Source organism: Tachypleus tridentatus, chromosome 7 (assembly GCF_004210375.1).
Source record: "Tachypleus tridentatus isolate NWPU-2018 chromosome 7, ASM421037v1, whole genome shotgun sequence".
NCBI lineage: Eukaryota > Metazoa > Arthropoda > Merostomata > Xiphosura > Limulidae > Tachypleus > Tachypleus tridentatus.
The window spans coordinates 145,764,507-145,791,016 of record NC_134831.1 but is presented as its reverse complement, the minus strand read 5'-3'; the positions used below and the strand labels follow the sequence as shown (position 1 = coordinate 145,791,016).

Below are 26,510 nucleotides of genomic sequence, written 5' to 3'. Positions count from 1 at the left end.
TTGCAAGAAGTTAAATTGATTTCCGAATCTTCATTGACTTTGCAATTTTCCAATTAGATACAAGGGAGTGTTTATATGAATCATGTAATGTGGAAGCAGAAACAGCACGTATGAAATGTTCCAAACGATTTTATTTGTCGTTGAAACGTTCGATGTAAATGATAGTGTAGGTGGTGACAAGAACATTTTTACAGCCTAGAACAGCTATCATAAAGTAACAAACAATCGAAGCTCAAAGATTACTGCATGTGAGTTAATTTAAAATAAGACAAAATATGCTACATTTATGTGGAGCACAATTAATTATGTCACATTTATTTCAAGAAACAAGTTTTGTACAAAAAACAAAATAATCAGGCAAGATATATTACATCAAAGAATGCGACATAAATACATAGTAACAAAAAATCTAATATTAACGTAATCAGTATAGAATTAGAAATTATTTTGTGTATGAAAGTATAACCACTGCGAATGATTAACATACAAAAGAAAAGGTTCTAATTCACTAATATAAAAAGTTCTGTTATCTTCTACACATACAAAAAAGAAAAAGAGGTGAAAGAAAGCACTTATTTGGCAGTAAGTTACATAAACATCCTTGTCATTTAAGTACACGGAGGTGTCATTGAGCTCATCATTAAAAATAAACTAGTTCATGGCACACATTCTGATCTCTTTAGTAAAACTTGTGTCAAACATTCTTGGCAAATTTACACCACCTGCATTTTATTTATGTGTACGTCATAATAATTGCAACAAAGAATAATCACTTGTCGCTAATGTTTAATTAGGGCGTTATACAGAAGTAGTGTTCCGTAAGGTTTAAGTAATAAAACGTAAAACAGTTGTATTTATAGTTGCAAATAGGCCTAAAATTTGGTTAAACCTACGTTGTTTGCTTTTCTTAATGCGACATTTTCCGTCATAAAAATAACACAATAATAAGCTTAGTGAACGGAGAGCACCATTGGCAAAATGAGTAAAACCAAACAGACAAGTGGTAGGGTTAACTGGCGGACTATACTGCTGTGACAAAACCTTTTCAAATGGCTGTTTTACTTATGCTTGTAGCATATTTCTATACGAAACACTAAATACACCATAGTAAGTACTGTAACAGATGAGACAATTTTCTACGAAGTGTATTTAAATACTTTGTTTAGTAGTACTCTCAAGTAACTTGTAAATAGTTATCTTTCTTCAAACGGATAGACTACAACATTATAACACGACCTAAATGTCAGTATCAACCGCTTTCATCAATTTATAGCGTGTGTAAAATCAAATTTGGCAAATATTTTACTACCACCATTATCTCTCAATGGTGGTAAATACTTCAGTATTTTTATGTTAGGGAAACACACGTAAAACTAATTTGATTCACTGAATATCTTTTCTTAATTGTTGAACTATTTTAACAGATATTCGAATTTTATTACATTGACACAAAATATAACGAAGGTTAAAGACATTTGACACTAGTTCTAACTACTATTAATCCTTATACAAATTTTCGTTACTTTAATAAACCATTTTGAATAGATACAATGGAGGTCACAAAAAATGTTAATTATAAAAGGTTTCTTTACAAACAGGAGTACAACAATCTACTTCATATGAAACAACCTAAAAGGCAAAAAAAAAGCTATAATACAAACACTGAATTAAATTCAAAGTGAATGATTTGCAAGCACCGTGTTTCTTCTGAGGTTTATGCATAAAAACAAGAAAATTTAAAAGAAACTCTGGGCCTGTTGTGACTGGTAATGGAAGACCAAAATTTAGGTAACTTATACTACCACAGGAGCAATAGTTAGTGTCACAGGTAATAAATGAATGGTGTGACCAACCATAAACTGAGCTAAACACCTTAAATATCAAAATAGTCAGTCACAATGAAAATTCTTCTATTCATTATAGCATTGAAGTAATATAGTTCATGTTAATAAAAAAGGTTTTTGCTTCTTAAGACAATGATACAATATTTAAAATACTTTTCTCCAAAGTACAATATTTTAATTGAGAATTTAAAAATCAGTAACCTTTGAAAAGCACTGTTCATTTCCAAAAGCTCAAGTTAACTCATTGTCACACTACCTTAAGCAATACTGAGTTACCACAGAAACATTAAGTAAGCAAAATTGTCTGACTATATAAAATCAACCTTGAGTTACTCTAGAAACTGAGAAAATATGCAAAGACTGAGTCGACCATAAAAATAGTACAAAACACTGATCGTGACATAAGTACAAAACAAATCATATGCACACATTTTCACTAAATATAACCACACTAATTCTTGTGGACAACACTGACTTGTACTATCTTACCTAATTTTCTAATTCCATTAGTGATATTAAATATTGTAAATGTAGTGGAAACAAAAATTAAAGATGAAGAAAAATATATTCTGCTCCCATCTAACTACATATATTATGCTGCCCAGTGTCTACAATAACAAAATTTACATTACTTTCACCTAACAAAGTGCTTTCCTAGCATGTAAAACTTTCTCTTAATAATTATAACCCCCAGCTATTAGTACCAAATCTTATTTTGGCAGAAAAAATATGAACTTTTCTTATCAAGCCTAATACTAGTACAAAATCTCTCATTAAATATCATAACCTAATTTCTGTAAATGTTTCATTATAATATACTATCCCACCTAAAGGTTGAATAATATTAGAAAAAAATCACATAAGGCCATATTTGGTTAATTAGACAATATTCTTGTACTTGTGTACAAATAAATTCACAGCTATTCTTACAGTGGCAAAAGTATCAAAATTCGTTATCTTTAATATTTTTGTCAAAAGAAAACAATTACAAAAATATGCCAAAATATCATTATAAAATTAAAAAATGTGACTTTACAAAAATCCAATAGATGTATAATGAATGAAAATAGTCTTATCAAATCCACTTAAAATAAATACAATTGTAAAGAATACAGCTCATTTGAACACAAACAAATGGGATCCAACAAGTTTTCAGAGAACTATTAAAATACACTGATGGCACACATTCTATTATAAACATACACAGGTTACTGATGATTTTACAATATGAAGTTTTAGTACAGAGGTAATATGCTTTGAGACAAATTCAGGCTAAATTACTGGGTAAAAATATAAAAATCAGTATGATTCTCCCAATCTAATCATGTGACTATGACATATGTATACTATTTCTTTGAACTTAATGTTTACCTACATATGTAATAGTTAGCAGTTACAAGTCACTGATAATTTTGAGTTCCATACAACAGCAGTCACCCTATTATAACAAATGTCTTACTTTCTCTATATTAAGAATTCTGCCATAAATAAAATTAAATTAAACTTAGTTTTCAAATTTTGTATACACTTCAGGCACAGTTTTTGAGATGTTAAAAAATGTTTTACTGATATATCTAAGTGAATCACAATGTTGAGGAAAGTTTCTGAATGTAAAACAAATGTTTTATATTTATGGTAACCATCAAGTTTTGTTTTTATAACTTCATGATGTAATAAACACAACTCCATCTTAAAGCAAGTCTGAGAAAATACAACCCCAGTGATATTTCTTTTTTATTGTCTTTAAATAGTTAATTATGAATGTTAATTATATATTTTTCTCTTCACTTATTAGAAGCTTTTTTTTTTAACACATTAAGCAGATAATTTCTGTTTGTACAGTTTCCATTTGCATCTTTGCCAAACAATAGAAATGTTCTTCACAAGATGACCAAGGATTAGCCAACTTGGGTCAGACCTCTCCCCCAGTGGTGTGTGTATGTATGACTTGAAATATCAAATACTTGTTAAAAAAATAATTTCCAAACTCAAATAAGTTTAACAGTAGACAAAGTAAAATACATTCAGTATGTTCAAACATCTAGCATATTCTAAAATAGTATAATTTCAAAAAGACCAGGTTTATGTATGCCACTTGAAATATGGTTATTTTTTTAATCCAGCATAAGACAAGTAATTTTGTGACCTGTAGCTGGAAAAAAACCCAAAAAATACAAAAATTGTCAAGACAGTAAAACAGGTACAGTTTGGATATCTATACACACAAAAATAAATTATTTTTTTGGGGGGGGGCTAGTCTGAAGTATGAAATCATAGAATTGAGAACTAAATTTAAGAGTTTTCCATTGAAATACAACAAAACATCAATTATTTGTTACTATTTAAGTAACAGCAGTTTTCATAAGGCTTCTTATTACTATGTATTTGGTTTAGAACACAAACCTAAATATACTATCCCATCTGAAAGTTTAGTAATATTAGAAAACAAAAAAAATGATGTAAGGCCATTTTTGGTTAATTAGACTGTATTCATGTATGTGCTTACAAATAATTTTACAACTAATCTTATAAGGATATAAATATTACAAAAAACAAAAAAACATCACTAATGAAAAAGTTAATCTATGTTTCCTAATACACTATTTTAAGGATAACTTTTTAAATATTTAGAAAGAATGATTATTTCATGAAAAGCACTAATTCAGTGAAGTTATGCTAACAATTAGTACTTCTATATTTAGAGAAAAACATTGTTTCTATATACAAATTTTGTAAACTTTTCTACATTTCTTATCCAGTTCAAACTTCTATAATAAACCACACACAGTGTAGCTAAGACCTACAAATGTTTTTCATTGTGAACACTTACTAATACTTTGTTTTTAACCATCAATTGGATTGTTTGTGTTTCAGCCATTATTAAAGGCTCCTTTATTATGACAACATACAAACATTAGGCCAATTCTAAACACACACAAACTACATTTAACAAGGTTTGTCTCAAAGCAAAATTCATACATCATGCTAAAACAAAAGAAAGACTAAAGTTGAAAAGAGAAAAGTTATTTATTCTAATATAAAGCATGGCAGACATTTTCAATTATGCTCAATGTAAACAGACTGCTAAAAATACAAAAAATAAACCTACATAGTACTGCATGGAAAAAAAGCAACAAGTCTGACTGGAAATTCAAAAATTTAGAAAACAAAAATCCAGTAAGTAATTACAAAAGTAGCAATAAACCAGAATAAGGTACAACAACAACAGGTCCATCAGGTGATGGGAAGGATAGCAGCAGGTTCTATATTGATGAGAAAGATGTGGTAAAGCAGTAGATCCTGTTAGGCTGATGAGAATGACAGTAATGAAGCAGATGATCCTGTAGTTGGTAAGAATAACAGCAGTAAAGTGGTTGGTCTGTAGTTGATGTGAATGATTGCAGCAAAGCAGAAAATCTGGAATGATAAGATAAAGCATAGTGGATCCTGTACTAGGTGATAACATAGCAGCAAACCAGAAGATAGGGCAGCAACAATATTAGCAATCTGTGAGAAGGACTGCATATGGCAGAAGACAGGACAAATGCAGTCCCAGCATTTGATGAGTAAAGTACAAGCAAAGCCACAGGTCCTAAGATGACAAATAGGACTGAGGCAAAGCATAATCAGATGATAGATCTAACAGCAATGAAAGGTGAGTAACAAAGCAGAAGGCCCACACAGTAAAACAAATGATAGTACAGTGGCAAGTTGAATGATAGGTAGAAAAGATAATGAAAAAAGAAAAAAAAGAACAGCAACAAAAATATGGAAGAATGTGATAAAGCTTTGGTCTTACTGGATGCGAGGATTAGTTTTTGTGTGTGTGTGGGAGCAGACAAAAAACATTAGAAGAGGCCTTTCTTCTTTTCCTTTTTCTTCTCTTTGCCATCCAAATGCCTGCAACACAAACACAACAAAGCTTTTCAGCATCTTCAAACAACACTTAATGTTTTAAATTATTATAGCTAAAAATACTTCAGATTTAAAAACTAAATTAATTAATTTTTATGTGTAATAAATGATTTAAATATGCCAAATCAAACTGATACAAAAATAAGGAAGACAAAACATTTGAGATCATTCATGCATAAATTGCAAACTACAAACAAAGAATAACACATTTTGAGTTTATATATATGTGAAATATATTTCTTGAAATTCAAGTTGATACATCCTCAGATACTCAGATTTGAATGACCAAAGGACAAGTTAAAAATTATGAGCAATAAAACAACTGACTTTATTTGTTAATGTTGTAAGTGCAAATACTTGTGTAAGAATGCAAAAAGTTTATAAGCCCATATTAATCAACCAAAAGATAAGCAGTACAATCTATGGCATCAATTAATGAATAAAAGTTTTATTATCATGTTTGTATGCCTAACCGGAAATCCAGGGATAAGTCAAACAGTTAAGCACTCCATTATCAAATGGAGGAATTTGTGTGGAGCAAGTACTCACTCAGTGAAATGTTTGTATCCACCCTAAGAATTGTATTCCAGAATACCAGTTACTTATGATATAAAGGCATTATTTCCTGATAGCAAACACTCAAAGGTTTCAGTAAATCATAATTTAAGAATGCTCTTATATAGAACATAGTATAATAAATATGACACTTCCTTCAAATCTTGTGAAACATATTTAACACTTCTTGCACTCAGAAATATTAAAACAAAGCCCAGAAAAATCTATTTTCTTTTGTTCTCGTTCATTTTAATGAGTTAGTATGTCTATCTGGGCAATTAGAAACATTCATGACAAGGATGTTTAATGTAAAATATGCTAAGAGTAATTACTAATGTCTGAGAAAAACCACATGAAAAAACAAACAAAAATAATAAAGTAAAGAATGACATGATCAGTTTATGATTTAAACATCATACACTATAATACAACATGTAGGGCAGAAGTCAGTAAACTAACTAAACTATATATTAAACAATACAATTAAGTGAAAGTTATCTCAGGAACTGTAATGAAAGGTGTGTGTGTGTGTATATATATAGATACACACACACCAGATTCTGGTCAAGTATATCAGTATAAAAGCAAAAACATTTCTAAGTTACAGTAGCATAACAGCCTTTAGGGTTATTTTGGTTTCAATAAAAGGCTGGAACATTTATTAATACAACATTTTATAAGCTAATTAAGTTCAATGTTCTATCAGTTACATATGGAAGTATGAAGATAATATTCTTTGCACTTTAACATTTTTCAGTTATAATAACCAAGTCAATGTCATAACCCACAGTGGCAGGATTCGTGGTTTATAGTTATAATCTGCTGTGTTACAAACTCATATTTGCTTTAGCAATAACTAAGATTTACAATAAAGAAAAGAACACAAAACCTGCCCAGCACTGAGATCACATTTTCTTTTACTTCAAAGTCCGAGTCCATCTATAACACTTACAGATGTATTGCAAATTACTTCTCAACAACTAAAAGTAACATCTTTACAATTTTTTGTAAGGTATATCTACTATGTTTTCTTTAATAATACTTATTTATATTTCTTTTATGTAACTAATTAAAAAAGGCCACTGGAAACCCTGAATACAATTATTAATTATACAGAGTAATTATGAAGATATTTAACAGTTGAGTGTATTTTGTATCACAAACAATATAGCACAAGAAGATGAAATAGCACAGAGGAATTAATAGTGTCATACAGATGCAAATGCTACAATTGGAATATTGCCACTAGAATCACCAATCACTTCTTTCATATATTTCTCATGGAAATAAGCAAGCCTGTCAATTGCAGGACAGTTCATTCAACAAGCATGAAACTGAAAAGTTCACAGAGAAGTAAACTAATAAAATATTATAATGCCAAAAGATGCAATGTAGAAATAGATCTCAGGGAATACTGTATAGTGCACAAGATCCATGAAGGACTTTGCTCCAGTGTTGCTATCCACAAATTCATGAACAAATTTAAAGATAGGCTGCACTTATGACAAGCCATGAACACGCAAGTCACAGACACCTGCTGAAACAATTGCCAAGATTAGCCAAACCATAGAAGAACATGACAACAGTGTTCATTATGCCATCTTATGTCTGGATTTGCCAATTTTAAAGGTTCATAAGACTCTTCAGTCAACTTTGCAAATGTTTCCTTACAAGTGGCATCACTGAAGGAGATAGATTTAAGCTAATGCACTGATGTCACATTACAGTTCTTGGCAAAACTGTAAGTCAATGACCTGTCAATATCTTATGGACTGATAAAGCATACTTTACCCTTTTTGATAGTGCCAACACATTCAACTGCATCATTCAGTTGGAAACTAATCTAAGTGTTACATTTTCTATACATCTATATGATGCTAACATAACAGTTTTGTATGGTTTTACAGCTGATTTTGTTACAGGATAAGACGTTTTAAAACCCATCATTACATGGACCAAAAACTTCTATAGTCAATGCTGCATGGTATCATAAAATGCTCACAACTGATGTAATCCCTATGCTGCAGCAATGAAGTATGATGTACATTATGGTTTTCATGCAAGATGGTGCCCTTCTACTTAATAGTACCCAGGTGAAACATGTCCTGTAGAGCATTTTTATGACAGAGTAAGTTATCCTGTGAAAGACCACCTTATTCACCACACCTCCCATCAGCTGGTTTATAGTTGTGAGAGTAGCTGGAGTCGCTCATTTACCATGGGAAGCTGCACATAATGCCAGACTTCAAAGATGTAATTGTCCAAAATCGATCAGCATTATTGACAAGATGGATGTTCTTCAAGTAATGTCTATTGCTACATAGATGCTGAAGGAGCACATTTTCAACAGTTACTGTGATTGATCAGACATTAGATCACAATGGTGTCCTGAGGGTAACCTATGACAATTGTGTCATTTATATCCCCATGATATCCTGGACATCCTTGTACAACTTCACTTTCCTATGCTACACCATTTGTAAAATATGTGTTGAACCCGCAAAATTTTCTTTATAATTACTCAGTACATAAGCCACATTCTCCATTCAATTAATTTTCAAACAAAACGTTGAAGAGTCAGTGGAGGTATTGACATGATTTTCAAAAAAATACTTAAACATTAAAAATTACCCTGTATAAAAATGAGCATTTCTTGATACAATGACTGCAATAATTTTCTGAAACAAAAATTATAAACGTTTAACACTAGGACCAAAAATCAACTGTATAACAAATATTGCAAATAAAATAACAGAAAAGGAGCATAATCCAACACACTTTTCTCAAGATATTTGGTCACACAAAAAAGTTCTCTGAATATGGATACATAAGACTTCCAAAATACTTATCCAATAACAGGAGTTTAAGATTTTAAACACAGTCGTTTTTATTATTTATTATAATAACAAAATGTTTAAAAAAAACCTCTTTGTTTAGATATTCGTCCTTACAGAATTAAATCAAGAAACTATTGTTATACAAAACTACATGAAAAACAAAGATAAGCACTTAAATATAAAACTAGACAAAGAAAAACTTTTAAAATATCATGAAGGACATACTATATACATTCACCACTATATACCAAAACTGTATAAACTATGAAACTGAGCTTTAACTTCTTGTTTCTAGGTTACTTCAATATCTAGACAGTTAGAATAACAATTACTGCCTTTTATCAAGTTTGATTTAATTACTTTCTAGTTTAAAGATTCAACATTTACATCCAAATGCTTAATTTATTTTAATGCGATGTATTTTTCTTTTTTACAGTACAAAAATACTGAATTTGCAATAATTTGACAGTACACTTTATAAAACTGGTAGCATCTTTTCTTACAGAATGTTTTTCTTAAATATTTAATATTTTACTAGTAAACTTTACATGAAAATATACAGAAAAACAACAAGAACAAGAAGTTACTTTCCGAATACTGCTTAGAATATTGGCACAAAGAAGAAGTGATGTTTAGTGGAATGTGTGTAGTATCAATTTTCATATCTTACAAAATGTGTTAGCTTCTATTTTATAGAACAAACTTACAAACTTTTCTAATGTTTGTGTGCACATGCATAGTTTCTTTTATAATTCCTAAAACTACAGCAACTGTATATGAGAGTTATTACTTATGCTGAATGGTGGTGTGTAGTGAAACAATATTTATTTTCCCACTTAACACTACCAATACTTAATGTACCTTACAGAACTTGTAAAAGTTGTTATTGCTTTATCAATAAAGAGTGAAAGTAACATGGAGCAAATTCAATGTGGTTCACTTTGAACTTCAAGTGATGAAAAAACATTTGATATTTGGTCAAAGAGCCTTCCAGAATTCATGGTCCTTCTTACTATCTTATTGATTAAATGTAAATACAGCATAGCTATTTTATGGAAATATTCATAGCCTCAAAAAAAAGTTATTCATACACAAAAACAACAAAAGAAATGTCAAAATGTAAATGGATGATCAGAAATGTTTTATTCCTCTGTGGGTATCCCTTTAACACAATATGAATAATTTTAATCAAATTACTTACAAAAAAGGTCACTTTGAAAAGTGAAATAGTTCTTTAGGATAAGAGAACAAGACAAGCACAAAAAAATCTCTTTTAACCTCCATGATAGCAATGATTCCTTAATCTCCTTGTTAAAAAATTTTAAAACTTAATTTCACTTTAATCATACCTGCACTACTTATGGAAATCCTGTTTACTATAACATATGTATGTTCACGTTTTCTCACAAAGTCTTCTCTGTAAAACATCTGTACAGTGTATGCTACAGTCTAAAAAAACTAGAAAACTTGCATATTTTTTTTAAAAAAAAAATAAGTAAATCAAAGAATTTTGAGAGTTAAGAATATTTTAATAAATAATTTAGTTTTCTCTTTAAAAAAATTTTACTTTCCTAAATTATACATTTCATTTAATGTGACAGTAAATGAATCACAGCATCTTATTAATTCAAATACAGACACACACAGAACACAGCAAGTAAAGAAACTGTTTAAACTTTATAAAGAAAAAAACAAACAAGTTCCCTGTAGCCAAATGTGGTTGAATTCTGGAAGCTAATAATTTGAATTTTATTGAGTATACTATTTAGAATGAGACCACAGGAAAGTAATGTAGTTGACAGTTATAGTAACATCAATTTGTACTGCAACCAAGACAGTCTTAAAAGCAACGATAATGTTTCTGTCTGAGTAAAGATAATTTAAAACTGAATAATAGATCTTGTATCAAACAAAAATGAAGCACTTAAGTGTTTCTGTTTCTTTACAGACATAGCACATAGAAGGCTTGCTTAAAGATAAATAATTACTTACCTTACAGTAAATTTTTTTTCTTTATATAGCACTTAAATATAAACGTGTGTGTGTGTGTGTGTGTGTGTGTGTTTTGTTTTGACTTTTTCAAAAGTCTCAAAATGAAGCAAGTAAATATGCTACACTAAAGAAGTAACATTCCTGATATACAAGTAATGTTTACCAGATGAAAAAAATAAAGTTTTTCCTTCATGTATCTGCAACCTTTTCAAACTTTGTACTGGCAAACATAACATTAAAATCATTAAGATGTTTCCTCTTTCATCACAAACCAAGATATTTCAACCCTACAGTTATGCAAAATAATCAGTTTATAATGAGTATTGATGGTAGTGTAGAATAGAGTAACCCATATTTTGCTAACTAGATTTATACACATGTGAATTACTTTATTTCACAGTATGAAAGTGTATAACTTAAATTCCAAAAGTTGTACTCTTACTCTAGGAAATCAGTAACTTGCAAAATATCATTGTATACTTGTGTCAAAAAATCCATTAACTTAATAAGGCATATAATCTTTATGCTGCTTCAACAAACTACTGGTATATTACATACATATTAGATATAAATGACCAAAGTTATACAGTATTTTACATGGGATGACAACGAGCAGAAACAGACTGTGACAAGTTCATAAGTGAGGAAGTTTTGGTCCTTCTTGCAACATACCTATGAATGTTTTAGGAAAAAAAATATCAAGGTGTAATCTTATTGTATCAAAAAAGTAAGGCCAAAAGTTTCAAAATTTCATTTCTGCAATTCAAATATTTTACTACAATAATAAATGAGCATTATGTTTGTCATAAGAAAATGACATATGTATTTCTGGTTGTAGGAATGGACTCTGTTCTTACCTAATATATTTGTATACATGAAAAAAATGTTTTATTACAATTCCGTATTGGCTGGAATTGTTGAAACAGTGTTCATAACAAAGTACAAGGTTTTTATTAATTCCAGTAAACTTAAATTTTCTGAATGATATCATTTATGCCTACATACACATACATAAAACAGTATAAAATTAGCATAAACCAATTAACAGATTAACAAAACTAACCTTCTATACAAATATTTAAAGAATGAAAGTTGGTAAAAATGATTAATAAAAGGTTATTCAGAAACACTTTGCAGTTTTTGGAAGGTTCAAGTCACCTGATTTCTTAAAATCCTTCATAAATTTTACATTATATTCAATGTGTAAAATTAACATATTCTGATCACCTGCAAGGATACTTTGACATCTATTCTAATTTGAATATAAGTTACATTGCATAAAGGCTCTCTATAGAATAAAAGCTGCCACAGTTAGTTTTATACAAGTCTTAAAAATGAAACCAAAAGGATGGTGGTTGAGAAGACGTACATTTATAAGATTGTAGTCTAGAAATTTTTTAGTCTTCAAATCACTTTAATTAAAAAACAAGAAACTATGGTTTCTGCACAAAAAAAAACTAGTTATATGCCTACAAAAAAAGTTTAACCTTCAATCTCCAGCACATTTTGTAAGTGAGCCTCTCTCTTTCAAAAGTACTAGAGTTTTTATGTTTTAAACTATTATTACAATCAAGGTCTTGTAGTACACATTGGGGGTAGTAATTAAATCTTCATTTGTTTGTTTGTCTCATATTTGTGCAAAACCTCAAAAACGATATCTGAGTTTGTCATCCCAAATTTTAAACTGGTAGATTAGAGGAAAGATAAGTCAACAGTACCCACTGCCTGCTCTTGGACTACTCTAATCAAATAGTGGAGTTGACCACCTCCATTAAAATGTTCCAGCAACCCCAAAGTGAGGAGCATGATTTTTGTTTTCTTTTAGCAACCAAACAGGAATCATGGAACCTGGAACCCACAATGAAACAATGCTAACCACTAAATTATGCCTGGCCCTAAAATGTCTTATTTATTCATATCTATTGCTTAATTGTTTCTATAAATACTAAAGCAATAAAGTTACAGGAGAAAAAAAAGTCATACACCAGTCATTGATACTGTAAAAAGGTACAATAATTAATACTTTTCAAAATAAATGTGCCACTATTACTGATCTTAGCAAAATATTCATTATGACAATACAAGCTGCATGCAGCAAATAATTTAAATGCAAAACAAATTATTAGTTAATATATTTTGAAACTAGGCCTACTTTTTAGGTAAAAATGGATGAAATATATATTTATGAACTTTAACTTTTGACTTGAATTATCAAAAGGAATGTTATAATGAAAAGGTTTTATCATAAATGATATTACATGCAAGAAACAGATCAAACACTTAAATGTATTCAAAACAAAAAAACTTCAATGATAACAATACCCTAATTCATCTTCATTTGGTCACTTTCACTCCTACAGTTCATTTGCATAGCTCAGCTCAGAACAAGAATTTCACCTAGTGACTGCTGCTTCTGGCTCTTTCTCACACATTTTCATTATTAATGGTAACACACTTTCGAATTTCTTCTAATCTACTTCACAATGTGTTTAATATTTGAAATGTCTTAAGTTGCTTCACTTTAAAAGTGTATTTTAAACACTAATGATTACAATGTAAGTGTCTAGGGTTGATGAGATACACAAAAGATACATTGAACAGATTCAAAAAACACTTAAACAAAAAAGCCAGATTCCGATTTAGTATTTGAAATCTCAAACAATGCTAAATCAAATAATTGCAACATAGCCATAGAAAACACCAACACACTAAGTTGGGAAACAAATACAAACAAACACAAAATCAAAGAAACTCTACTTGTACAAGAACTCAAACCAAAATTAAACCAATATAAAGGAACACCTTTGTACCTGTATTAATTAATAACCTAACACCTAATTGCAATACTCCCTACAATCTTGCACCTCTCTCCATTCTCATCCTTAAGGCTTGCCCAGCAACGGTCAGTTGCAAAATCTTTGTTAACCTGAAGATAGCCTAAGAAGTTCAAAATGTTGTTCTGCACATAATTTGAATTAAAGTTTTAATACCCATACCAGCCATCTTTAGAATGCATTTGTACTTCAAATTGATTTTTCATCATCATGGACTATTTACATTTAATTCTATTCATTCAACATTCAACAAATAAGATTACAGACAGTGTTTTCTCATGATCAAATAAAGCAAAGAAACTTACTCTTTTGAGTTAGCATCCACAGACATTCTATGAAAGGTATCATTTCCATTAGCACTTTCAAATGCTGCTTTCTCCTTTTCAAAAGTTCTTCTTTTTTCTTCCAACTCCTGTCTCTGCTGCTCTAAGCTTTTGTTCATTTGCTCATGTCTACGTTGGAGCTGTACATTTTTTTTAAATTTTCATTAAAAACTTCGGCTCAAAATTGCCATGGACAAATATTATAATTCTTTTAACTTTTTTTATATTAGCATACATAAGATACTATTGCAATGTAATATTTTGACAATAACTGGCTTTTTTAAGTTGAGAGTCACATGCCCATTAAAATTAACATTTTAATGTTGGCTAAACAATAATTCAATTAGTTGAAGATTTTCAGAAATAAATAACCTTGTATCATTCAGACAAATATTCAGTGTAATGGATAAAACATTTAAGAAATGGAATGTTAATGGAATTTTACTTTTTCCTTACATCAGATTCCGAATCTTTCAGTTTATTCATTTTTTCTTTTACTTTCATTTCAAACACTTGTTCCATTTCCTTTTCCATTTTCTTCATTTTAAAATCATGTTCTTTTTTTTCTTCTTCCATTTGTGAAAGGGGGTTTCTAGGTTGATAAAACAAAAGAAAATATAAAATTACTGAATAAAATTGAAGTGTTAATAAATCTAAGTAAAATATTTTATTCAATGTACAAAAATAACTCATGTAATCATGGTTTCAAGTAATTTATAAAATGTTTGTCTTTACATTTAATTTCTGTCATTACAATTAATTTAATTTAATAATAACACAGTAGATTTAACATGTTCAGATTATTCTAATAATGCTGCAATTTCACGATTTAATTAATTCTGTCAAATGTTAAGTTATAGTTGTGTTCTTCAGTTGTCAATTACAGGATTTTTCACGTACTTCTTTATAGTATAAATATACTGTGTTATTACTGGGACCAAGATTCTTCTATAACAGATGCCTGTTACTTTTTGTCAATAAATGCAAAGATAAATGGACAGCATGCTCTCCTCTTGTTTTCAAAATTATATATATACACACAAACATGTGTGTATTTATATTTGAGCAATATATATGTATAACAAATTCTTTACACTAAAGAGATTACAGAAATATCAAACACAATATTGTTTTCTTCTTGTCAAAAGGCCACTTAGGTTTATTCATTTACTTTAGAATTTCAGTTGATAAGCCAAAGTACTTTTCCCTATTTCTATTGTACTAGTATTCTGTGTATAATTCACTTACAATTATGCTGAGAGTTACTGTAGTCATATTGTGTTCTTCCAGTAATCATCTGTTCATTTTGTCAAAGTGCACTCAGACTGGTTCAATTACTTCAGAATTTGTTTTGACAGAATAAATTACATTGTCTCTTTTTAAGACTTAAGATTGTTTTCTAACATATCAAACATTAGGGCTAACAATACTGCTGCAGTTAACTTTATGCAAAACTCTTCCTTGGCTGTAACTTTACTCTCTTCTGCTACTGTCTGTCTATTATTGTCTCATACTACTTGTATGTTTACTAATAAATTGTCTGCTGGCTACATCCTCAACATCAATGAGTTACAACCACAATCTCCAATAGTTGTCTCCTTTTAATTTTCTTGGAAAAACTTCACACTCACACAAAACAATAAAAACATTCTTCACTGGTATCAAAGACTTAATATATTTTTCCTTCTTGTCAAATACTTTGAGTTATGAATGATTTTACAATGTATATAAAACATCATATGCCCAAATTCGATAACAATAAAGTATTAGCAGTAACATAATTTAACAACAATAACAACAGAAACAGAAAATACTTGTTTGGTATAGCTCCTGGTTTGCCATCTGCACCAACTCCAGCAAGCTTTCGACATCGGTAGTTTTCATAATGAACATTGTTTGTCACATCTTTAAGGTCTTGCATGTGAGTTCTTTAGATAGTAAGATATCTGATTAAAATCCACTTCATAATACAAGCATAAAAACATGCTTATATTTATGTCACTTGTAGTCAAAATACTAGATTCCTAAACAATTACATTTGTTATATGTAATCAGTAAATGGTGACTTTAGTAACAGAAAAACTTTAAATACTGTTTTATAAAACATTAATTCTATGTAACATTGACAGGTGGTTAAATTATTACAGTACTTACAGGAAATATTTTAAAGTAAAATTACAAACAAGTATATATGTACAAATATTGTTTTATTTCTTGATTTTTCACCATTCACAAATGACCATTTTCAGCATCTAAACAAGTGGTTCCCAACCAGGGGTGCTCGCACCCCTTGGGTGTGCAAGATAACATTTGTTTTGGCCACCTTCACCTTTATTCTTAAATAAATAATTACTGTGAGGGGTGCGAGAACATAAAATTTTTTAGGGGTGCAGGGCATAATAAAGGTTGGAAACCACTGATCTAAACAATGAATGACTATCAATCTTACATGAAAAGCTTATTACTTTCTTTTACTTATATTTAACAATGATGAAAACTATTCTAAACATGTTATGGAAGGCTGAGTCAAAATTTAAAACTAAATGCCTAAGAACATGAAACATTCTCTCTACAACTACACAAGACTCGTTTTACAAGTTTTTAGTCACTATCAATGTAGCAACTTCAGAGTGAAATTTGTAGTAGTTAAATTGGTTGAGTCACAATAATTTTGTTATCTTTGATTATTTAAAAGATAAGCATCTACATAACATAACAATGATGAGCCACTGTGTAAAAAATACACTCCTAATATTCCAGCAATAAAAAGAAATATACACAACTATTATTTTTCTAAACTAAAACAAACCAAAAGTTGGTACACATTGCCCATAATAATTACATGACCATAATATTTAATCTAAAATTTTATTACAAACTTTAGCTACAAAATAGATGCTGAAAAGGTCACTACCGTCATATAATAGCATACAAAGAACAAGTAATAAAGCCATAAATGAATACTTAAAATTAATTATGAAAGTAGACTACAACAACATTTTAAAGATTCACTTTATAGCATTTTTTATATGCAACTTACTTTAAAATCTAAAAGGTTGATCTTACCTTACTCCTGGAAAGTATTCTTTTTTTTTAATTTCTTTTTCCTAGTTATGTTTCCTTTGAAAAACATAATTAAGAAAAAGAATAACAAAAATTTCAGGAGTAAGATCAGAACAAAATCTTTGATTTTAAGAAAATGGATTACTTCTGTTTCTGAAAAAGGTATACACCAATTAATTTAGTTTTATAAAAAATATTCTAAAAGATGTTCTTACATCAATCATATGAATTATAGAAAAAAAACGTTTTTGTGGCATTATTTCTTCATTTGTTTCCTTCACAAACAATGTTATAACAAATATACAGTGAAACCCCTCTAAAGCAGCCACCTCCAGGACTGAGACGAACTGGCCTGATTAGATAGGTTCCACTGTACATAATTAGGGATTATGTAAACAAAAAAGGGACTGTGATTGAATGACCTCTTTCAAGGGGTGAACAAATCTGAGAGGTGACCACTTAGAGGGGTTCCACTGTATAACAAAATCCTTTTATTAAACCTTTCTAAGAAAGAATGTTTTCATTCCTTCAAAAGATGCTCAAAATACAGAATTTTATTAATTTAAATTGCTGCTTACCTGATCAACATATTCCTTAGAGCAATAAAATCACAATGTTCTAAATTTTCAACTGAAAATTAAAACATAAATTTTAAAATACATTTTTAAATCTGAAATTACAATAAGAAACAGATAACTAGCATACCACCTAATTCTTGATTTCCAAAAGTTTATCAATTACAGCTTTATACAAATATTACAATAATTTCCTTATACTTTTACATGAATGTTCACATCATACAGACAGAATTTAGTTAATGGCTATTTGAAGATGTCTAAAACCAACAAATCAATATTTAAAAAATAAAACAACTAATCCTAACTATTGTTAAATTGATTGAAGATGTACAACATTAAGTAGGAAGACATTAATGTAAAAAACAACTCGTACATAACCTCAGTAGCAAGATGATTTCAGTAACCAACTGTATCAAAATACATATAGCATGTAAAAGATACAAGTAGAAATGTTCAATGATTTTACTTTTTTCAAGAGGACTTTCCTTTACACAACAGTCAAAAAAATGTTATCATGCAGCTTATTTAGATTAGGCTTACTGTAAAGACACAAGATATGCTTTATTTCAAGGGTTATTGAACCTTTCAACTCACTTTGCATCCTTGACATACCTCCTGTCATTTTAGTTAAAAATGTTTCTTACCTTCTGCTATACCCCAGGGATACTTTCTACCACGCACTTTCTTCCCATTTACTTCTACTAGAGTGTTACTTCCTACTACTGCGAAAGGGACACGTGCCTATAAATATGTAATAAACAAAACTTTCATGAAAACATAATGAAGCTAAATCAAAAAATCTGGTTTCAAATGCATTAAAAGAAACAAATTTACATAAGAATTAATTAACGTATAATGATTACACAGAGCTAGTTATATCCTATAATGATTAATATCTTTTGAGTTCTATACAAATCCACATATGAATCATCATTAACTTTGTCTATATACACTCCAATTAACACTTAAGTTATTGAAAAAATTTTTAAATTGTTTAAATGCCACTTTTTAAAATGCAAAACATTCCTTTCTATATGTTAAGATTTCTTTCCATGCTCAAAAAGTAAATTGGTCTCTAAAGTAAGATTAACATCACTTGGTTTTGAAAAGGAATTATGAGCTTTCCATTATTTGAATTCAAACACTAAATTACTTAGATCATAATAATAATAATGAAGAGCTATATACTACTTTTAATGTTAAGTTTATCTTAGTATTGAAAAATTAAAATACATTACCATAATAAAAATAAAATTTCTTATGCACTTTTAGCTCTCAACATAAAATTCCTTTTACTTAGAGATGCAGCAAAAAAACTATTGCACATAAAAGTCCCATACATGAAATGAATAACATAATGTGGATTTCCAGAAGCAACAGAAGGAATTTTGTACAAATACATTTTATTGTGTTGCATCTACTGAGTGAATTTTTCATCACCAATAAAGCTCATCATATTAAAGTGCACAACAGTCAGTCTTACAAGAAATATTTAAAACAGGAATTTCTAATTTATCACTGATGTAATTAAAAACAAAATTATCACTATAAAACTGTTGCTATTTTAATTTACCTTCATAGGTTTCTGCAACTTATTCTCTTCTTCATCATCACAGTCAGGAAATTCATAAATCTTGATCTTATTCTGTGTTATTTCATTTAGTATCTGAAATGACAATCATGATACTTAATCTCACTTATTATACTAGTATAATGTCAGAAAAGCTTCTGCAAACATAAGTACCAAGTCAAAAATACAACATGAATGCTTCCATGAAAGTTCCATGGACTTGCTAGACTTAAGACTGCAAATGATATGATTGATATTGTTTTCATTTCTAAGGCAGTAAGGTTTTGTGTAGGATGAAACTTTTTATTCTAATTTTTTTGCCATGAATTCATCCACTAGCATGGGAGAAATATTTGATGAATGTGCTCATCTGCAATTTAATATCAGCAAACCATCTTGATGCAGTACTACCTGGGGAAATACCAGTTTGTAACATTTCAAAGCAGTATTTGATAACATTCATAATCAAAACCAAACTTCCAATAATGTTTCAAAAGAAATTTTCATGTTAAAAATTAAAAATCACTAGATTTTTATGATAAAAAGTTTACTACGGAGAAAGACTCTCATAGCAAAAGTAGTCATTGTTCCTGGGGGTGTTATGTAAAGATATATTTATAAATACAATCAACATTACCTCCTAATAAGAAAACTCCAGATAAACATCTTATGACTGATGTTAATTAAAAATTGAAGTTACTTGAATCAATATACAGGTTTACACACACTTCTATAAATTGTTTAATTCTGTATATTTTAAATAAATATTCATCACATAATTTTATCATTCTATCTTGCTTATTTATTGTTCCTTTCATTAATAACATAGATATATCACTTACAGTATCAATATAAGTATGTTTATTTTAATTTGCTGTTAAACTTACAAATATTGATTGTAATTGTTAGCTTAGAATTTGTGTTTAGTATGACTGACCTAAATCTACAAAGATGGCCAAACCTCAGACATATTACTGAGTTCATAGCCAAATGTATCATTGAAAGTTTAAGTTACCCAACTGATGAAACAATGCATTATACTCTTTATTAGCACAAACATAAGGAAAGTATATTTAAATAGCTTTGGTGAAGAACAGATTAATTTTTATTTTCACACCAAGTCTATAGGTTATTTGATCAAAAGTTGTTTTATTTCATTTTTATTTGAAATAAAATACTACAGCAGAACTCCTTCATAACATAATAGTTAGGATCTATGAAGCTATGATCACACTAAATTTGAAGCTGCACTATTTTAGGTACCCACAAATGGTCATTTTTCATATCTCTAACATTGCTATTTGGTATGAGATGTTTTCTTCTGAAACACAAAGCAGGGTATGAAGTTTGTTTGTCCCAACCTTGTTGGGTCCCCAGGTCACACGGCAAACAGCAAATTGAGGTTCCACTTTCAATTTAATCCACAACATAAAACATCTTTGATGCTAAATGATTTGCATTTATATTTGGTTTTATCCATCATATTCAATAAAAACAAATTAAATCATGAAAACCAAATGTGATGCATAAATTTAAGAAAAAAATGTCTTGAAATGCTAGAAGACAAATAAGTTGTGTTAGAATTGCTTTTTTGTTTACCTCTTATACACTAGACTACCCTCTAAAAAGCAGTATGCTTTAGTCATGTGACTAAAAAGGTTTCTCGCAAAAACGTACATGACAAGGACAATTCTTTTAAGGAAAAATATGCAAAATTATTGAGCTACATTATAAAATTGTAACTGAAAACTATCAAAACTCACAAATTTAGTAATAGAAAATTGGGAACCCAATATTAATTTCATTGCATACAAATTCACATTAATAGGGTTCTACTGTACTATTTTTAACTGTTCCCTTTACGTAGAGTTTATTTTTAAAATGTGTCTATAGTGCTTTAACATTACTTTTCCAAAAACTGCAAACATATTAAAATGTAGTAACAAGCTATGTTTACTATTTTATTCATGTGGTTTGTCTTCACTAAGATTATTCTAAAAATTTAGTAAATGCATTTTAAAGGATGTTTAATTGTTATTCTTATCTACCCATACAACTCTTTACATAACTGTAAAGTCTAGTGTGAAGATGTTTAAATAAGTATAGTTAGGCCTCTCAAAACCTATAGTTAACCCAAGAAGTTTTAGTTAGCAATATTTTAAAGGTACTCTCAGCAGTTGTTGATCTTTAACAAATACAGTGGTACCTTGATTCTCAAACTTAATCTGTTCCAGAAGGCTGTTTGAAAACAGAATAAATTTTTCCCATAAGAAATACTGTAAATTAAATTAATCCATTACAGACCTCCAAACATTATGCATTATGAAGCATTTTAAGTAAAAATATTGTTTATTTATACCTGTATAATAATACTTACATGCATAAAGTCAACCACAAAAACTATAAACACAATAAAAAAACAAATGAAAATTTAACTGCACTTTACCTGTGCTGAGGAGAGCTGATGGCGTAAGTGAAAGGTGGTGAGGAACGTGGAGAGTAGGAGGGTTATTATTGTTTGGAAGGGGAGTAACCGTCCATAAAAACGTCAGGTAACTCTCCTTCTGGGGTTCTTTCTCTTTTCTGTCTCTTCGCACCGCTACAACCTGCTTGAGACTCACTGGACCTATTTCTCACTAAAAACTTGTCCAATGAGGTTTGTTTCTGCCTGGCACCTTCCCCATGTCTCACCACACTATGTATGCCACTTCTCTTCCTAAATTTTTCAAACCACCCCCTACTAGCCTTAAAGGCATCACTTGTATCAGCACTCGTTGCAAGGGTGTTTTTCAGGAGGTCAGCATGCAACTGCTTTGCTTTCTCACAAATGATGGTTTCAGAAATGCTATCACCAGCTGTTTTTCATTTACCCAAATCAACAACAGTTTTTCTACCTCTTCCATTGTTTGTGATCTTTGTTTCATAAGCACTGTCACTCCTTTTGCAACAGCAGCTCCTTTGATGACCTCTTTATTTTCCAGTATGGTGCAGACTATAGACTTCACCAAACCAAACTGTGTAGCAAGGTCAGACATGCAAACACCACTCTCATACTTCGCTATGAGATCTTTCTTCACCTCTATTGTGGCTCTAACTTTTTTTCTTTTGGTTTGCTGCTTTCATTATCCTTCTTTGACAACATAGTGGCTTATTTAATCAGAATATTTAGAAAAACAACAGAAAACAAAACAAAAAGAAAAACAAGAATGTTCACAGCAGATTTTAGCAGGGGTGTGGACTGAGCGACAGGTGCAGGTAAAATGTTTTGGGCAAGCTTGGTGTGGACCTAAAATGGTCGAAGGGTAGTCCGGGTCATCAGTCGGGTTATTTTGGGGGTTCGGGCCACGACAGCTTGGTTCAGGAACCGAGTTTATGTTCAACAACTGAGACATTTTTTTCTCAAACAATATGTTTGAAAACCAAATTGTTCGAGAACCGAAGTACCACTGTATTAACTGTTTATCAATTTGTTTTTGCACTTTGAACACTTCAGTGTGGGAGATGAAACTAAAGCCCCGATAGTCATTCATACGTTTTCATTGAACAAGGTTATTTTATTCTATAAAAGCAGTGTTACTTAAAAAGCACAGATAACATTAAATGTTCATACATTTTTCAAACACTGAAGTTTATATAGAAAAAAAAAAAGTCAATTTTAGAGCATTGTTATTTACTGCAACTGGATAGCCATTAGAAAATTCAAGGTACAAAAAACAATTTTCTGAACTGTAATCTCAGCCTATTAGAAAATCTGAAACAAAAAACTACACTACTTAATGAATCATAAAAATTACAAACCTATACAATTTTGTTGTTGCAAGTAAACTAGCATTACATTTATCTAATCATATGATTTTTCTATGAAATACCAACCTGTCAGTATACATTAGTATTTAAGTTTTTTTACACTATATTATTTCTGTTATACAGTTAAGAACAATTGTTACAATCTAGCTCACAGCAATTGCATGTTCCATAACTGTACCGATCCCAGAATTTTTTTTATAATTAACAATATTTAATATATGGCAACAGAAACAGACTGATATGATAATGAAATGGCTATAAGCATTCAAATTGCAGTAATTTGTTTCACAAGTTTTACTGTCTACTGTATCCAAAGTTGTTTTTATTTCTATTTAGGAGGGAACTAACACAAGTTTGAAATACATGCATCTTTGTACATGCAGCTACTTTAGAATAACTTATTTTTGGCAATGCAGTGACTGGAAACAAACATTAACAACATATTGGCAACTTCTGCACATTTCATTCTGATCAGGACTACTTGACACTTTATATATATGTTATGTATTTCTTACTCTTACAGTAAATGTGTAACTACAGCAATTCAGACCAGCATAAACTATGAAAATAACTCAAATATAGTTTGAGTAACTTTTTACAAATCAACATAATATAAATGCACACCTTTGATATTTTATGTTTAAGGTTCATATTGTAACATGGCTCCAACTAACAGTTTGGATAATCAGAAGGACAGTATACAGCCAGAAAGCTATTGGTAACGTCAGTAAAAAAACTTTTCTATCTCCTCTGAGGAAGTTGGCTTCCAAATGAGCAGCCATCATTCATTAGCAAAACCCTTACGATTGCATCTCAGAGTTAAATAAATTACCAGTTACATACTACAAGTGAGAAGTTTGGCAGCTACACACAGCATTTACAGTAACACACGCTAATTTTGTTAGCACAAAAAGGTCACAAGCTTCATCAGAACAACTGTTAAATTGCTATCTTGTCATATTCATAGGTCTACAAATAGAGTGAACTTCAAATTTACAAACATAGTGATAATTTCTTTTTCTATGAGTACAATGTTACAAATATTACAAAGCACAGAACAGATAACCAAAAACAAACCTTAAAAGTTGACACAGTTTTGAAGTAACTGAATACAAGAAACAAAACCTATTTCAGAGAAGTGTTATTTATGAGGTTATATTGCTAATATCTAAAAACCATTAGACCAATTCTAAGCTCTAATTCCTTAAAAATAAAGATCTATAATTTATACCAACAAATACTTTTACACCAGAACTTCTTACAAGGAGAATGGATGTTCATAGCTAAAATCACAAAACTACCTCAAAACACTTATTTCTCTAGTTCACACTTTATGTCAAACCATTTTTTAAGGGCATTTATATATATATATATAAATTACTAATTACTTAAGAAAGATATTTCTTGTGATGAATGAGTGATGTTTAAAGAAATTAAACCTTTTGTTAATTTTGTGGATCTGGTGAACAGTGCAACTTCTCTTGTTTTTTGCAGAAGTCCTTGAAATGCAATCAATATAAAGTGACTTTCTTTCTAAATAAATAGAGGTATTCTGTAAGTGTTGTAACAAATCATTTTGGATTTAAAACAAAGGGTATTCAAAGTGTTAGAAACAATTTGAATGACACCATAGAAATATCAAACTTATTCAAAGGAATACAAAGTTAGAAATAAGTTATTTCAACAGAAATAATTCCTATTTGTTAAAAATAAATTAAACAATTAATCAGTAATCACTGATAAATTATGTTTGAATTCTTGTATAAAAATAAACCAATAAACAATAATTATGATGTGATTCCTTATGTAACTCCATTGTTCATGTTATATATCTTTAAAACATCCAGTTTACTTACTGTCCTTTTAAAAAGAGAACACTCTTCAGAAGTCATTGTGTCAGCTTTGGCAATGAGTGGAATGATGTTAACCTTGTCATGTAGTCTCTTCATAAATTCAATATCTAAAGTTTTCAAACTGTAATGACAAGTCTGATTAAGAATTTACAAATACAAAATGTTCACAAAACTATGAATTAAATAGTAATACAATGAAGTTGAGTGAATATAAACAAACCATTTCAATGAATATGTATCATTTTTTTTTTACCATTCTATTTAACCATAAGAAATAAATCCATTGCAGGTAATGTACTGAGACAACAACTGGATATAATCAGGTCTGTTGATTTAGAAACAAAGTAACAACTATGATATATATGTTTTTCCTGTGTTTACAAAGATGACTACTGATAGTGATTACCCGTGTCCAGATGGTGCAATGAAATACAGACAGCAATGTACCCTAGAGTCTACAATTGTTCCTCGATGAACCCTGGATTCTGCATTCAGGTATTCTTCATACTTATTTTCAATGTAGTTTGTAACTGGTTGCCAACTGTAGAAATGAAAGGTCTATGGTAAACATTCAAAACAATTACAGGTTACGTATTAACATTTTACGTAAAATGTGTTATTAAAAGTAAGCATGGCTATTAATGTTTTATAATAAATTTTTAGAATTAAAGAAACTACAAGGTAAGTTAAGTAAGAAAATCTTTCTCAGAAGATTTAACTTTATATAATATTTTGGAATTATTTGTCTTCTATACTTAAATTATGAGTCATTAACCACGATCAAACAGTTACTAAATATTAGCTTAAGTCTGTGATATACCAATCACTGTTATCTACAGCATCCCCAAATCCTGGTGTGTCCACAACTGTAAGTGTTAAATTGACACCATTTTCTTTTAGTAGCACTTTTGTGGTTTCAACCTTGAAAAAAAAAAATAAATATGATAAAAAACTTTGCATTTTATAAATGTTTAATAAATTTAAATATATTAATATGATATTAAGGCTTTATATCATAGCAGAAAGGCAAACATTAAATCACACAACACACTAAAAAAGGGGAAAATTAAACAAACTCCTCCAGATTAACATTTAAAAACATCTCGAACATAGAAAGAACAAATAATTAAAATTAACTTACAAATATTTTGGTTTGTAGTGTTGTAATTACTTTAACAGATGGTACTTACTACATTATTTCAATCCATTCACAGATATTCTAACTTTTACAGCAAATATATATATGTACATTTCTGTTATTGTAGTTTTTTTAAGAGTTGTATTAGCAGATTATTAGTTTGTAAATGCACAAGTATCATTTTTTTACCTATGCATATGT

The 26,510-nt window shown here is 29.7% G+C and overlaps 1 protein-coding gene across 6 annotated transcripts in view; it reads right to left on the bottom strand.

Moving 5' to 3' along the window:
- Positions 1-283: 283 nt before the first annotated feature.
- The window catches only part of LOC143256832 (septin-7-like), a 74,778-nt gene continuing 48,551 nt past the window's right edge, over positions 284-26,510 (bottom strand). For 2 of the 6 annotated variants that reach the window (XM_076514574.1, XM_076514569.1), the window contains 10 exons: positions 25,992-26,092; positions 25,578-25,712; positions 25,175-25,292; positions 19,515-19,607; positions 18,586-18,682; positions 17,942-17,993; positions 16,115-16,228; positions 14,757-14,892; positions 14,283-14,440; positions 284-5,744 (listed from right to left, as the gene is read on the bottom strand). In XM_076514574.1, the coding sequence (XP_076370689.1) occupies positions 5,693-5,744; positions 14,283-14,440; positions 14,757-14,892; positions 16,115-16,228; positions 17,942-17,993; positions 18,586-18,682; positions 19,515-19,607; positions 25,175-25,292; positions 25,578-25,712; positions 25,992-26,092 (1,056 nt within the window). In that variant the 3' untranslated portion in view covers positions 284-5,692. Of the gene's footprint in view, positions 5,745-9,571; positions 11,816-14,278; positions 14,441-14,756; positions 14,893-16,114; positions 16,229-17,941; positions 17,994-18,585; positions 18,683-19,514; positions 19,608-25,174; positions 25,293-25,577; positions 25,713-25,991; positions 26,093-26,510 lie in introns of those variants that run through there. The other 4 variants (XM_076514573.1, XM_076514568.1, XM_076514570.1 and 1 more) reach the window with 3 other exon arrangements.